Here is a 16048-nt window from a genome sequence, read left to right as displayed (position 1 = left end):
CTGACTGACAGCGGCTGACTTCTTTTGAGCAGGGTTTACCCACCCCTGTCCAAGTAGAAAATAAACATAATTCATTTTTACAGGTATTATACTTTCTGAATTCATTCATTTATATCCATAGACTACAAATCAAATACCATACTTAATACATAGCGTGCATTTGGCCATTTCCAATGCCGGCGTTGTCTGCCATTATGGATTTTCTCTCATGAGTCAGATTCACAAAATACCTACAGACATTGATTCAGGGACCATGAATACATATGAATACACACTAGAATTCCAACGCTAGTTGTAGAACAGGAGATATCCTTAGGGGGGCCACGTCTGACAGCCATCTTGGATTTAGATGATGAAAATACTGGTTAATGATTTTTGAGTGACAGAATATTAATTAAATACATTTTTCATTCTGAATTCACTCATCTATATCCCTTGTCCTACAATGCATATTTCATTCTAGCTGTGTAGTTAATCTTTCACTGTTTCCCTGAAGTGGAGGTGGCTTCATTGTCAGCCATTTTGGATTTTCTAATAGAACAAATGATGGGATTTTCAACCTAGCTGCATGCATACATTCATATACATTGGAAACATGAATAAGCACCAACATTATGGTGGTTGCCCTTCTAGATCAGGACACAAGACACATTTGGCAGCCATCTTGGATTTGCACAATTGAACAAATGGTCAGATTCACAAAATACATGCAGAAATGGATTCACAGACCATGGGAACATATTATAGACACCCGAATTATGGTCGTAGCCCTATCAGGAGATATGACAGTTTGTAGTATAGGGGACCACGTTTGTCAGCCATCCTGGATTTGCACAATGAACTGATGATTTCTTAACCACAGAATATTATTTCTCTCACTATATTCCCAACTGACGGCGCAAAAGCTTATTTTGTTCAGTATGGTCCAAAGTAGTCTACAAGAATCAATTGAGAAAACCTTGACAGGAAAACGTTGCGATTATTTCCTGGCTCGTCACGGTCTAATTGCTTGGGCCAGTTCAAATGGTGAGGTGCAGAGAGGTGAAGGGCCGGTCTAAGGGCCGGTCAAATCCGACCCCCGGGCCTTAGTTTGGGGACCCCTGCTTTAGATGCAGCAGCAGGGAGAAAGACGGGCAGCACCCAGGCCGAATCTACCAGCCATTCAATAGGCTAGTGTTGTTCTGTAGGCCTTGAATGTCAATTTTACGTTAAACCTACTATCTGATAATCTAGCAGGCCTAGCCTATGGATTCACCCTTTTTAAGAAACAGTCAGATGTCCTGGGTTTTCTTTTTCCACAGACAAATGGGAGCCCCATTCGAACCAAACAAATTGGCTGGCCAGTGGCCATAGGCAATTAAATGTGTGAAAGTTCTTTGAAATGTAAAATCGGTAAACCTTCAATTTATGGGCCAGCCATGGACAAATATAGGGGGAGAAGAAGGCAAACCATTTGCTTATTCAAGGAACAAGGACAATGGTCAATTCAAAATGAGGAGCAGGGCGATTAAATAATTTTTCAAAATTCAAATAATTCCAAATAATACAAATAACAGATAGGCCTAGACTTAATTACTTAAATGACAGTGGACTTTCGGGTCCCCCTATGACCGCAGATGGACCGCGCCATGAACTTTTAAATTGTCACTAGCCTACAGGCTTTTTCTTACCACCGAATGCCAAAAGGAGGGATTTCGACGAGTCGCACATCGCCTCCCCTCCATCCAGGTTCGCCACACCATCACATCATCCTTGCATGATTAAAACAATATATTATATGTGTGCACCTGCGAGAAGAACTAAATTGTAGACCGAACAAGCGTTTCGTAGCATTATGAATAGCCTGTGTTGGATTCGAGTCAGTAACAAAAAAGTGTGATGGACTATGATAAATGTGCAAAATGGAAAACTACAATGGTCAGGGGTGTGTGTGTAGGATATGGTGCCATCAAACATTTTCTTGATTCCTTTTCAGTCTCTGCACCATGGTGCAGTGCAATTGACACAAAGCAGAGCTAGAGACCGCTAAGGAGTAGCAAGCAGAGTCAGATGGGAGGGCCCAGTGCATGGGAGGCATCGTGCCGAAAAGCGAGTGCCCTCATTGAAACATTTTTGAGAGAAAATTATACTATTTTTTGCAGAATGAATTATATAATTTATGAACTAAAAATATGCTTATGAAACATTACTCGTCCTCCACTTAATATGAGCTATTTGAATGAAACTGTAACATTTGTTATGACATTTCTTCGATTCTTTTATGGAAATAGCCTAATACTGAAATTGTAACCAGTTCTTTGTAATACTTCCAGAAGGAATGTAGATGCTTTATTGATATGCTTTCCATCTTAAATTGTGTCGGATTTATCTGCAAAAATGGGTAAAAAATATCAGAAAAATTGGTAATTGGCTTCCAGGTTTCAATGAGGGCACTCATGTTCTGGCAGGGACTCGATTTTCGGCACGACAGAGGCACTAAACCGCCTCATACTTGTTACTTCGTGGGCCTACAACACAAAGACTAGTGATGTCAGTAGGCTACCCTCAGCACCAAGCACATTATGAAATTGAGCGTTGAAGTTATGAATCGCCCTCCATTGCTAGCCTACTATATTTCACTTGCGCTCATGCTTTCCACTAGCCTGGCGACGGCATCCATGTACTCCACCCACTGTATCATTGACTCCACCCAAAGATTTTGGCTCCGGACACGGAGTCAACAGCCGGCTTTTCGCCCAGGCTAGCTTTCCACTGTGGTGGTATGCAACCATGCATGAATCAGCAGGTGGTCTAGTCATGGCTATGTCAGCCGTTAAGAAATGTTTACAGTTTGCTATGCTATGCTACTATGCTACAGCACTTTTGTAACCACCAGGTGGTGGTTACAAAAGTGCTCGCGAGGCCTATATTTAGAATCCTTTGAAGACGGGCTGTTGTAGCAATTCGGATGGGCAGGCCATAGATGTGCTATGGGGCAGGCTGCGTGCCAAATTCTCAGCGATAGGGACAGTGAAACCGAAGCAGGTAAGCAGTTTGTTTCAGTGTATGTACTCGGTTAATGGATGTCCAGCGGTTTATTTATATTTTTAATTAATTATTTTTTATTAAATCGGCATAGCCTATCCCTTACCCGGAGAGTAGTCAAGGAACCTGGCTCAGTAGCTACTGGGGTAGTAAATCGTCTACCGGTATTAGAACAGCCTGACATTAGTGGGCTAGGCCTATCTATGAGCAGGTTTACCACTTTGTTGGTTAACCTAAGCCAGGGTTATCACTTAACACTCTTGGAATAGCCACACAGGGTCATGTTTAAGATGTAGTACTCAATGTAGAAACCGAGTGCACTCAATAGTTTTTGCTGACTGGTGGCTTTTCTTTCATTATCCATGCAAACTTCACAAGTTTTGCTCACTGAAATTGTCCACCGTACAAACCAATCACGTATTCTCTCTCCTCTATTTGGACTATCTTTTTTTTTTTTTTTAAAGTTCAGCTGGAATTCCGTGTAATGTCTTGGTCAAACTAATGGACTATTGGCAAATTGAGACAGGCTGCCCAGTTATGGCACACGCCTAAAACAAACTAGACACACATTATAATAGGCCTACATTGGGTTTCTCTGTTTATAAACATTCATGCTGCATGTGCAGCCAGGGATACCACAGGGGTGGGTGGCGGGTAAGCAGGGTTGGTGGTGGGGGCCCTATTGGTCAGGGAGGTGGGATCAGTGTCTTGCCCTGGGGCCCTGTGTGCAATTGTTCAGCCACTGACCAGAAATGCTAGACAGCTAGATTTTTAACATTGAAAGTCCCATTGGGCGCTAAACAGTGAATTATTCAAGAGACGTACACAGGATTTCAGAGTTGCTATTACAAACAAGCTTGTTTAAGTGTTTGAATGAGCCAAGGAAAGAACTTTGATCTCAGTTTATTATTACACATATCCCACTGACCCATTAGCCTTTATTCCCGAGTGAGATATCTACTGTTGCCTGTATCAGTGTGTCGTCACAGAGCCTCAAATAACAGACCACTGAGGAGGAGTACTTACTACAGTAATCACAACCTGGATTGATCCTAACATTGCTGATCGTTAATCTTTATTTACTCGATTTTTGTCTTGTCTCTTGTTCATCTTCTCTCTCCCTAGATTCCTTAGAAAAAGGAAGAGGGTCTTCTGTGAAGATAATTTGACTCATGTGATGTAAATAGCTCTTTGGTGACATTAGGACATAACCCTTAACCCCACCACCATGAAGTTTGAACACATTCTTGCGGAGATCAATGGGTTTGGCAGGTTCCAAGTCATGATAGTGCTCATTCAGTGTGTGTCACGCGTCACCCTGCCTGCCCACTTCCTGTTGAACAATTTTATCGCGGCCGTGCCACCTCACCACTGTGCTGTTGACTGGCTCGCCGCCGACGCATTTAGGAACTTCACTGCGCAGCAAAAGCAGATCGTCAGTATCCCATTAGAACAAGATGGAGAACACTCTTCCTGTCTTATGTTCTCCGAGCCCCCCTTTCACCTGTTGAACAACTCATCCAAGATCAACACCACCGACCTTCCTGCTGCTGAGCCGTGTCAGAATGGATGGGTGTTTGACAACAGCACCTTCAAAAGCACTCTGGCCACAGAGGTATAAAAAACAATCATCATCTTCCTCATCGTGATGAACTTACTTATATTCCTGGTCTTGTCCTGTACAGTACACTGTTGTCATGTCAAACCTCTTGTCCTTCAGTGGAATTTGGTATGCCGAAGCAAGGGGATGAACAAGGCCACAGCCACCATCTTCTTCATTGGTGTGATGATGGGCGCGCCCGTATTTGGTCTCCTTAGCGACAGGTTGTTTGACTCGCAACACACACATAGAATATCCATTTCCAAAACGTAGCAATTTGTCAGTTATCTCTTCTATTCTGCGGGCACGGTTTGTCCTGACTTTAGTATTGTTGTTTGGGGTCCTAGGTTTGGCAGGAGGCCTCTGTTGATGGTGGCCTACCTATCCACCATTCTCTTCTCGACAGCCTCTGCATTTTCCCTTTCCTACATCATGTACATGGCCATGCGATTCCTCACTGGATTCACCATTGCTGGGATCAGCATCATCTCTATTGTCCTAAGTAAGTGTGTGCACACTCAATACAGTAGCATTGACATTGATGCACAATAGAACATGGAAAAAGCTGAATTTACACTAAAGGCCAGGCCAGAAGATTAAGGCTCATATTATCTCATCTCTAACTTTAATTTAGCTTGAGTTGTACACAGTCTCCATTTTGGTTTAAAGCTGTTGTGTGTTCGCTGGCAGGTGTGGAGTGGTTTGACATTGAGCACAGGACGTTTGCCGGCATCATCGTGAGTCTGGATTGGACCGTTGGAAACCTGCTGCTTGCGGGGGTGGCATATCTGGTCAACGACTGGCGCTGGCTGACCATTGCCGTTACATCACCTCTCCTCCTCTCTGTCGCTTTGTGGTGGTAGGTGTCATTCAGCAATCACTCCAGCATGCTAAAAAGTTGTCTGATTAGACCGTACAGGTTATTATTCTATTGGCCAGCTGTCAGATCATTGACTTTTTATGTAGCGGAAGTCTGGTGGTGCAAGTACATTTAATGCAACTTTTATAGATTAAATCATTATTTTTATTCTGGATTATACGTTACAACATTCATTCCAAATAAATAAAACATGATCTACAATTTATTTATTAATTAATGTACTACTTAACAAGCCAACTGATGAGTAAATGGATCATTAGAGGAATGAAGACTCAAAATCGTGTGGCCTTGGCCAGAAATCCGAATCTAAAAAAAACACAATCTGTAACACTGTGACATATTACACACGTACATTTGAACAACAGTAACGTGAGAAATGTTTCATGGAAAACGATTGATAAATATTCAAACCTGCTTCGTGTGGATTTTAAAACTGTCCGTCATATCTTGTGCCTAGCTTAAAGCGTCCAGATTGTGAAGTGTGCTTGTTATCAATGTGCTGTCATCGTTGAGTTGTGTAACCAATAAACCTGCTTCTTGTTGAGAGGTGGCTTCCAGAATCTGCCCGCTGGCTGATAGCCAATGGGAAGACGGAACAAGCCCATGTATACCTACAAAGATGTGCTGAGATGAACAAATGCAAAGCTGACTTCACACCAGAGGTAGAGTAATTCTGGGCACTTACTTTTCCATCAAGCAGTGCCTTTCAGTTCATCATGTACATGTACTGTACCTTCATACAGTACATCTCTGGTAGTGGAACGCCAAATAATGCCAAATGCAATTAGTCTGGAATGCAAATGGCACATTTTGCTGGCCGGGTTTGTCTTGTTTACCAGGCTAAAATGTTTAATGTTTGTCTTGTCTGTAAACAGGGGGTACTATTACCGTGCGTTACAATTTGCTAATGTTTTTAGCCAAAGTGACCCTCCCATCAATGCATGCGTTTGTCCCTCTGGATGAATTTGTTCTGTACTTGTTTCCTTACTTTTTATTCAAGGCTGTATCTACAGCAACTAACGTGGTTTTACTATTCTGTCATACTAAGTTTCATTTGTACAAGGGGGGTGTAAACCAGGCTAGTATCTACCATGTCGTGTCATCGTTTGTGTACTTAATAACTAGGCCAACTAGTTGTACATGTGCATTTTTGTACATCCTTTAAGCACAGAGCTTTTGTGGTCGTGACCTTCTCTCCACACATTGGAGTTACTGTATATGAGGTAAAATATATTACGAAGGCCAGAAAAATCTTGTAAGATCGTAGCCACCCCAACCAGGGACTATTTGAGCTATTACAGTCTGGTAAATTGTATAGAAGTTTGAAAGCTTGCACCACCAGGCTACAAAGCAGTTTCTTCCACCGGGCGATTAGATTGTTTAATATATGAAGACAGCCAAGGAACTTTTTTTGTCTACAGTACCTATATTCGCACACTCGCTCTCTCTCTCTAACAAGCACTTTATTTATTCATCTTTTGATGAGAGAAAACAAAGACTTTTCTCTCTAATACTCCAATAATGAGATGTTACTAAAAATCTGACTAGAGAATAATGAAATGCAAGAGGTACAGAATAAACCAGCTGACCACAAGGCTTTTGCCTGCTGTGCAACCTCTCTACAACGTCATAATTAAAGCTTCTCTGATGAACCTTCAGAGAGTTTACTAAGGAAAATAAAAGTCTAAGGAAATTATATGTTACTAAACTGGTTCTTGTTTAGTAAAAAAGCAGCACTCCCGGATCAGTTTATTGCAGTTTTAATACTGGGTTAGCATGGCAGACAGACAGACGTTTCAGCCTAAAGGGTGATGCATAATCATACTGTGCAGACTTCGGGGTAAAGCATAGACGTACTGTCAGTGGGGGGTATTTCCTCATAGTCGTCCTGCGTGCGAATGCAGGAAAGGGCGTGGTGTTTTTTTCCCGCCGAGAATTCAACGACGTTGAAGCCAGGCTTCAGCGTCTTTTAAAGAGGCTTAGGGGTCTACGTCTGTCTGTCTGCCATGCTAACTCAGCAGGGCTCTAAATTAACACCAGCCAACCAGCCAAATGCTGGTAAAATTTCAGTTTGGCTGGTAGAAACGACCAACTTACTAGCCACTTTGACCCATTAGTAAGTGTGTGTTTGGCTACTAAGATTAACATCTACTAGCCATTTTGGCTGGTGACGAAAAAAGTTAATTTAGGGGACTGTAACTCAGTATTAAAACTACAAGAAACTGATCCGGGAGTGCGCCTTTTTTTACTAAACATGAACTTTGCCGTCTGCTCGCACCCAAAGACTTTGTAAGAAACTTTTCGGAGTTGAGCGCACTCTCTTTACAAAAAGACTAAACTGGTTCTTGGAAGACTGATATTTTGGTTTTCCACACAGGGAAGGCTTAGATTTATGTATGCACTGCTCTAATATTAAAAATGTTGTGTTTTTCTCAAAGTATTATAACATGTATTTTTACGTTTTTAAATCTTTTGTACCTTATCATAAGGTTAATGTATGCAATTGTTGAATAATTGACCAATTATAGAATCATGAATGGTACTTTGGGGTAAAGGTAATTATTGAATTAGTTCATGTTTGTTTATTTACTTTTGTTCAGTGGTGTTTGATATTTCTTAATGATGATCCTGCACTTGAAAGAACAAACACTGAAATAAGCGGAAATGATTTGAACATACAATGGATTTTACCTTTGTCTTCAGAGATGATCATGTGTCCATACAAAAATGTCCTCAACTTCTGTGTACCCTTGATGCCCCCTAGTGGTAGAATGCTGGTATAAGGAGTTGGCAATGGTTTTTACCAGACGGTTGATCAGGTAGAAAGTCCACAACCGCTAAGGATAAAATACATGTGACATAAGGTTCATAGCTGCAATCCTAAGGCAGCCATGCCCTTTTTGAAGACTAGGCGAATGGAGTTCACTGGAAAGTCACAGCCATGTAGAAGGCCACAGTTGATCCCATTTTGTTGCATTTGGTGACTGGTGGTATGAATGACCTTGGGTTACCATATTGAAAAGTTTTACTTTCCCTCATGTGTTAGTCCTGTCATTACTGTGTACTTCAACCCTTATAAGATTTCGAGGCATATAGGTCCTGGTTCACTGGACGCAGGCCTATTGACAACTAAAGGGAGTAAATCTGCACCCTCATTTTACGTTCTTCCACTCCGTGTCTGTGGGGGACTGAGATTTTTGGAGGCCTACAGTACATGTGATTTTCATTAGCTGTTTATATTGGTATATTGGCAAACATTTCCTGAAGTGGAATTTATATTGGAGATATTCAGATGTCTTTATTGTGTGCTCATGAATGTGCAAGACTACCGTTTGTCAAGGAAGGGAAAAAATCATTCATTCTTTCCTTGAATTTGTGTTTTTTTTTCCCCCAGACTCTACTTGATGCAGTGATGGGAGAGCAACACCGGAAGTACACCCTTGTGGACTTAATGAGAACTCCAAATATCCGTAAATTGGCCATCTGTACTGGAATAGTGTGGTAAGGGTCAATAAGAACACATTGCACATTATGTTGGACTTTTTTCCATCTGCTTGAAATGTGTTTTTTCAGTGTAATTCAGGATCTACTCTGTCACCCTTGAGCATAAAAAATGACAAGCCATAACCATAGAAAACTGATTGACCATAACGGGTTACATTCAAATGTTTACTTGCAGTATAAAACAGCCAGCAATCTTAAAGCTCTTTGCAAATTTCTAATTTTTGTACACTTGACAGGTTTGGTGTGGCTTTTACCTATTATGGGATCAGTCTGAATGTGACTGGATTTGGCCTTAATATCTACCTGACACAGTTCATCTACGCGTCCATTGAGATGCCGGGGAAGATTGGTGTGTACTACTTCCTGAATAAGATTGGGCGGAAGCCTGGTGAGGTGGGGACCCTACTTCTCACCGGTGTCTGCCTCCTCATCAACATGTTTGTGCCCCAAGGTACTGTATGACTGCACTTGTCTTTGATGCACCACTTGTGTGTCCTTTTTGAATGGATATTTCGATATGAAATGAAGAGGTCATGGCATGTTGACTTTGAGGATCAATACTGACCTAATCTTTTGTATTTTGAACGTTTGACGATTTTTCCAAATTTGGTCAAACACTGCAATTGCTGTAGTTAGGGAGGAATTTCGAGTCAGCGATATGGAGGATTAAAATGACAGAATAGGAAATGAATACATATGTAAACATTTTTGGATGTATTAAAATATGGAAATGCACCAAGATTGAGATATCGTCAAATTGCAAAAGGTTTGTGTACAAATTTCCGAAATATAACTCTACATCCTTTAATTTGAACACTTGCTTTGTGCAATTAATCAAGGAAGAGTTTATATTTTTACACCGTGTTGCAGAGAGATCGTGCTAAAACTGATGAAACAAATAAGCACCATCCGGCGGTGGCAGGAAGTCAGCCATCCATGCATTTGCTCCATAGGGAAACTTACAAAGCATACCACGACGATCGTTTAACAAAACACACAAGTTGTTTTACTTCAAGACATTACATTCAAGTGAATGGAGAAATGGTCCAATTGTAGTAATGGACCCATATATTCAAATTACCGGTACACATCAAAAATGAATAATGATCTATATTACACTCATAAATAGGTTGTTAAGCATTCGATCAGCTATGTTTTTACATAGATTTTAAAAAATTACCCAACCAGGCTGTGGGAAATGTAAAATATGGTCCTGCTAAAACAAGGATAGGCTTAAAAAAATGGCAGGATCTCACTAAATATTTAAAGATAAGCTTAATACTCAAATTAAATTGTCTGACAACTTTTTTAAATAAAAAAAAAGATGTAAATGCATTAAGTCATTTTTCAATGGTCATGAAATTGGAATTTTCATTCCCTTTAAAGCCTGATGCATCATATATGATGCATTAAATATCTCAGTGACCTTAACAAATTTTTGATTTTTTTTTTTACATTTCTTATAAGGGACCAATATTGAAGCAAATTCCAAAAAATTTGAATTTTCTCTCATTGCTTTCATGGTTCAGGTTTCACAGGGTTAAGTTACTCTACTCTACTCGACTATATTAATCATGACCAAACTAAACAAAAGTTGTTAAATATTAAAAAGAAGTTATTCAATATAGACTGCTAAGCTGGACAATTTCTGCATCCCATTTTTCCTTTGAATTTATTTTCAGCGTCCATTCACCATTTTTTCCCCTTTTCTAATTCTATTCTGCATTGCTTTGTACCTGGAATACATTCCCTGTATTTCTTTCTGACATTTATTTATTGCCAGTCCTTTTGTCATTCATGTCCCCTGCATTTACAATTTTCCCTGTATTGTTGTATTTCTGTCACCATATGCAAATGAAGTGGAGGCATTGCTTTGATGCAGGTTATCCCTGCCCTTTGAGATCTCTTTTTGTTTTTAACTATATATTTTTGGTCTTTTTGACTTTATTTATGATGGTAAAGTGAAGATGGTGACAGGAAGCTAATGGGGAGAGAGAGACGGGGAAGGGCCGGCAATTGAACCTGGGTCGGCTGTATAGTAGACGAGTGCCATTAGGATTAGGCCATGGTAGGGCCCCATTGAGAACTCTTTTTACAAATTGGGCCTGACTGCAGTTTCTGCGCTTTTTCGTTGCCATAGCCAGGCTTATTATTTTGCTTGGCACTGTAGATGTTGTTTTTAGGCATGACTGGGTGATCTATAGTAATATAAAAAGTACGGATGTACTGTACATGGAAGAAACCCATAGACCTGGTTGCCTTTGGCACGTTCCAAAGATCAATTGTCGAACAAGGAACAGGCCTGAGAACATAAACATTCTTGACTAGGAAATTACATCAATGAAATATGCAAAAATATATGTGAGTAAGCCATGACACCTAAGGGTCCTGCAATTGCATCCCAAAGCTCAAGTTCCCTGGTGCTTTATGTAATGTACCATTTGTTTTCCATTAAATGCAGTGCTGCTGAGAATAAGAAGGAAACAGTAGAGGAAGTCTAGAGGCTGGGAGAGTCTCTCAAAAGTCAACTTGAACAACACAGTGGTGTGCAAACACTGCAACCATACTGTGAACTGTGCAGCATCCTAAGACTAAATACTGACAGCAGAGCCTAAAAAACTATTCATGATTCAATATGCACGAAAAGGTATGCTGTATTAAACAATACCTGTATAATCTGCTGAGCTGCTTACTGTTCACTTTGGTGAGGCCCTCAACCCCATTAACTTGCTACAGAAGCTGCACTAGTATGTCTCTTAGGCACTTGAGGTATATTCAAGTATTTATCCCCATGTTTTATTCTGAATTTGTACATATTTGAGTTGTGCAATACATACGAGTGATGCTGTGAATTGACAAATCATTTGTTTTTTGTGTTTTTTTGTTTTTGTTTTTTTGGGATAGGCAGTTTTACACTATTTTTAAAAGTAGCACTTTAAATTAAGGTTTACACTGAGTTGGACTCTCTGGGTAGGTTTATGTCTTTGTAAATGAACATTTAATCGATTTTAAGAATGATTTCCCCCATCTGTTCACTCATTTAAAAGTTATCATGCAACTAAAAATCTGTGATGGGAAGCGCACACGTGCAGCCAGAGGACCGGAGAACAAAATGCCAGGCTCTTCACTTTGACACTCTGACACCACACTTTCTTGATCATCTTGATTTTCTCCGCAGGTCTGTGGGTAGTTCGCACTGTGGTGGGTGTGTTGGGAAAAGGTCTGTCCGAAGCTGCCTTCACCATCATGTTCCTGTACACCACAGAGCTTTACCCAACTGTCGTCAGGTAAGGAATAGTCTAATCTGTTTTAGAATCTGGTGTTATTCAGGATGTCTGAGAATTCTGTCATATGAAATTTCTTCATCATCTCTTGCTAAACCAGGCTTATGCAGTCACCATACACTGCAAAAACTTCCCCGAAACCTCAGATTAGCAGACACAACTTAACGTTACACATAGTAACCCCGGTTCCCTGAGGGAGATGAGGGAGACATTGTTGAAGCTTTTAACCCATTTTGTCATAAGCCCTTTTTGGGAAAGGGTGCCCTCTGCCTATTAAATCCTGAATAGCTCAGCCTCCGAAGCACATACAACCATGAAATGAGTGACATATAAAAGCTAGGGTCCTCGCTTTGCCTTAGTATGTTTTCATTCAGCTCCAACCTACCCACATTTTTAATAAAACAGCTAAAATCTAAAAAACCTGAATGCAGCGTATATGTGCTTCCAGGACACAATGGGTTAAGCAAAAACACCCATCAGGGCCAATCCAGGTGCGGTGCGCCATCCTAGTGACACAACACCTTCAGCGTTGCTTCTAGTCTGGCCAGGAGCGATACAAATATTGTTTCCGAGCTCTGGAAAAGTTGGGAACTCTACTACTTCTACTTTATCGGGAAGCAAACAACCAGTAGCAAACCAAGGGAGGTGGGTCAACCATGCCGTTTGGGAAATATGTCTGTCCACCCTCAGACCCTCAAGCTAAGTGAAATTCCTCTCATTGCGGTGGCAAGAGGGACGTTCTTGTGAAATGTTTCCTGCATCTCCCTCTAATAACCGGGGTTACTATATTTGTAACCTAAAGTTCTGTTTTTGCTGACTTGGTCGACATATCCATATCTATGGGGAAATCTAACAACGTCCATATTTGCACCTTTGCGCCTTTGCACTTGGTGAAGGCTACTGTCCAGAGGTGCGCAACGGAAAAGTATTTTTCAGGCTAACCTGTACAGTGTGAGGGATCATGTGCCTCCCTGGCGATTTATGGATGACACCACTGTGTGCTTTTGATCACTCTTACCTCTGACATTGTTTTTTTGGGGACTTCAGACAGAACGGCATTGGATACACCTCCTTCATCGCACGGATGGGTGTATCGCTGGCCCCTTTGGTCATCCTGCTAGAGGATGTCTGGAAGCTTCTCCCCAGTATCGTGTTTTGTGCTGTCGCGGTCCTCAGCGGTCTCGTCGCATGTCTTCTGCCAGAGACCAGAGATGTTCCTCTGCCTGAATTCATTGATGACATTGAGGAAACGAGGTATTGTTTTGCTGTGCAAAAAGATAAATCAATGGTGCACCTGCTTGTTTCTTTTGCAATTTACACACTCTCTCTCTGTCTCTCTCTCTCTCTCTCTCTCTCTCTCTCTCTCTCTGGGCATTTTCAGGTTCACTCAGAAACCAAAGCTATCAAGTACCCAAGATCTTTGAAGCGTTTACTCTGGAATTCTTTGGTAATGGTCATTCAGTCCATAAACTTTAATGTTCACGTTATTATTATTATTTCTTATTGTCTTTTTTAAGAACTTTTAGGTATTTCTGGTGCTTTTTTCCTTGTTTATTTTGTTTTTCTCCTGTTTTTAAGGAGTTTGTAATGTTTTGCATGAACATTTAAAGATGCATAAAAAAGGTTTGGTAAATTTGTTTGGAGTTCTGTCTTGAATTAGTCGTATATTTTTAGTAGTTTTTGTTCCCCTCCAGAATCCATGTTGTCAATTCACAAGTGTTGCCTTCTTCACTAATATTAACTACCACCAGTATTCATTATGACTAGGTAAATCTCCATGTCCACCAGTTTGAATTTCCAGTAATGGCCATTTTTTGCTGCAAACTGTACTGTTATTTGGACATACTAGTAAATGTTAGTTTATTGCTTGGAAAATATGAATGAAAATGTCAAATTTGCAGCTCTGTTGCAATAAGCAGCCTAGTTGCAATACCTAGTCTGGCCACAATCTTGTATACTGCTTTAAATTTTTCATTTCACTCCACAAGGGGTCTCTGTAGGGAAGGGGACCAGAGATGACCTGCTGGGACTCGAAACTGGGGCTCTAACCACTACACTAAAGAGCCAGGCGGTTGTCTGTGTGATGGTCAGAACAGACCCAGAACTCTAGAGATAGACATTTTATCACACTGCCTTCCTCCATGAGAAAGGCATCCGTGTGCGTCAACGACAAGGCTTATGTGAGATTTACAGCACATGCATACCACACCCATCCCACTGTAAGAATGAGTGGCTGTTGATAAATCTGCCGTTTGAAAACCATCGTAATTGGCATAATCACACCCTCTCTGAAACAGCGTGAAGGAGACTGCACCCCTGAGTTGACGACATGGAGGGACACATGTAACGGAGGCCAAATAGCAGTGTGGCGTGGAGCGTTAGTAAACCTCCCTCCCGAAGCCTCAATACAGTGCGTTGGGCTATTGGACCGGCCCTTTAGCTCAGCATGCGACAAAATAACCAAAATAATTAACGGCTGCAGTCAACAGTGTTTCAATTGTCAATATGAATGGGGGTTGATCCCTTTCCTAATGATGACAGTTAATAAAAGGTCTAATTGCCTACAATCGAAAACAGTATAATAAACAAAAAAGTCAACAATAAATGGTTTGACGTGAAACTGGCCAACAAACAACCCAGACCATTTCTTGGGGAAGCAGAGTTTCCTGGGGTGTCCAGTGCACTGTCCTGCTATTCCTTGCTCCACTGTGTCATGTGCGCACGGTAGGCAGTCTCTCTCATGCGCTATCCATCATCGATGGTTTTTAGACACCCGATTTGTGAAAGGATGTCAGTAACAAGATTTTAGACCTCAACAATTCTGAAATGGTTTCCTTATTAAGGAGTAAACTATTGGTGTATTTCTCCAATTTCTACAAGATTTGACCTTGTGAAGATTCAATAATCAGGAAAACGGAGATTAAGCATCCTAGAACTGTACAAGAAGAGCCAGACAATGATCTCAAGGCCGCTGGTACCTCAATCACTAAGAAAACTATTACAGTATTTCTCAATTGGTTTTGTATATTTCTCGAATCTCTCTCGCAATTTGCAAAACATAATATTCATTCTCAAAACAGCTTTAACAAATGGCAAAACACCGTGGATGACCTGCAAGACCGAGTCTCTTGCTCAAAACCCAAGTTTTTGTGTCAATGAACGTATCAGTGCCAGCAGAATGGTTAGTCATTGTGTCATAGTATGGTCCATGTATGGACAAGCTAGTCAAATCGATTTGTCATGTTGTCAATTGAATAGTACACTCTTGAGGATCTTTTCTGAAGCAAAATGTTGTTTAGATTGGATGGGAAATGTTGTAAATTCGACTTTATATTACATTGATCAGATAAGATTGTCCTAGATATACATTTAGACTAGACCTATTTATTGACAGGTTTTCTCATTGCAAAATACAGTATTTCTCAATTGGTTTTGTACATTTCTGGAATCTCTCTCGCAATTTTCAAAACACAGTATTCATTCTCAAAACAGCTTTAACAAATGGCAAAACACCATGGATGACCTGCAAAACCAAGTCTCTTCCTCAAAATCCTTAGTTTGCCTTCCAAAACCAAGTTTTTGTGTCAATGAACGCGTCAGTGCCAGCAGAATGGTTAGTCATTGTGTCATAGTGTATGGACAAGCTAGTCAAATCGATTTGTCATGTTGTCAGTTGACTAGTACACTCTTGAGGATGTTTTCTGAAGCGAAATGTTGTTTAGAATGGATGGAAAATGTTGTAAATTCGACTTAATC

The 16048-nt window shown here is 40.7% G+C and overlaps 1 protein-coding gene across 2 annotated transcripts; it reads left to right on the top strand.

Annotated features, from left to right (window-relative positions):
• Positions 1–1653: 1653 nt before the first annotated feature.
• Positions 1654–13929, top strand: LOC134440917 (solute carrier family 22 member 7-like). Of its 2 annotated transcripts, none has more exons than XM_063191071.1 (11): positions 1654–1728; positions 4150–4639; positions 4745–4848; positions 4972–5126; positions 5315–5483; positions 6052–6166; positions 8899–9005; positions 9245–9459; positions 12187–12295; positions 13340–13546; positions 13674–13929. In XM_063191071.1, exons 2-11 carry the CDS (start codon positions 4253–4255, stop codon positions 13714–13716), a joined length of 1611 nt encoding a protein of 536 aa, XP_063047141.1. In that variant the 5' UTR covers positions 1654–1728; positions 4150–4252; the 3' UTR covers positions 13717–13929. The 2 variants fall into 2 exon arrangements, with proteins under 2 accessions (XP_063047141.1, XP_063047140.1); XM_063191070.1 differs by lacking the exon at positions 1654–1728 and adding an exon at positions 2779–3024.
• Positions 13930–16048: the final 2119 nt, after the last annotated feature.

The sequence above is a fragment of the Engraulis encrasicolus genome, chromosome 24 (assembly GCF_034702125.1).
Source record: "Engraulis encrasicolus isolate BLACKSEA-1 chromosome 24, IST_EnEncr_1.0, whole genome shotgun sequence".
In the NCBI taxonomy this organism is placed as follows: Eukaryota; Metazoa; Chordata; class Actinopteri; order Clupeiformes; family Engraulidae; genus Engraulis; species Engraulis encrasicolus.
Note: the sequence above shows the minus strand (reverse complement) of the source record. Positions and strands in the feature narration are given on the sequence as shown.

Coding starts and splice junctions, on each gene's coding strand:
- LOC134440917 (XM_063191071.1), top strand. CDS start 4,253: ATGAAGTTTGAACACATTCTTGCGGAGATCAATGGGTTTGGCAGGTTC. Junction 4,849..4,971: donor TTTGGTCTCCTTAGCGACAG/GTTGTTTGACTC, acceptor TTGGGGTCCTAG/GTTTGGCAGGAGGCCTCTGT. Junction 12,296..13,339: donor CTTTACCCAACTGTCGTCAG/GTAAGGAATAGT, acceptor TGGGGACTTCAG/ACAGAACGGCATTGGATACA.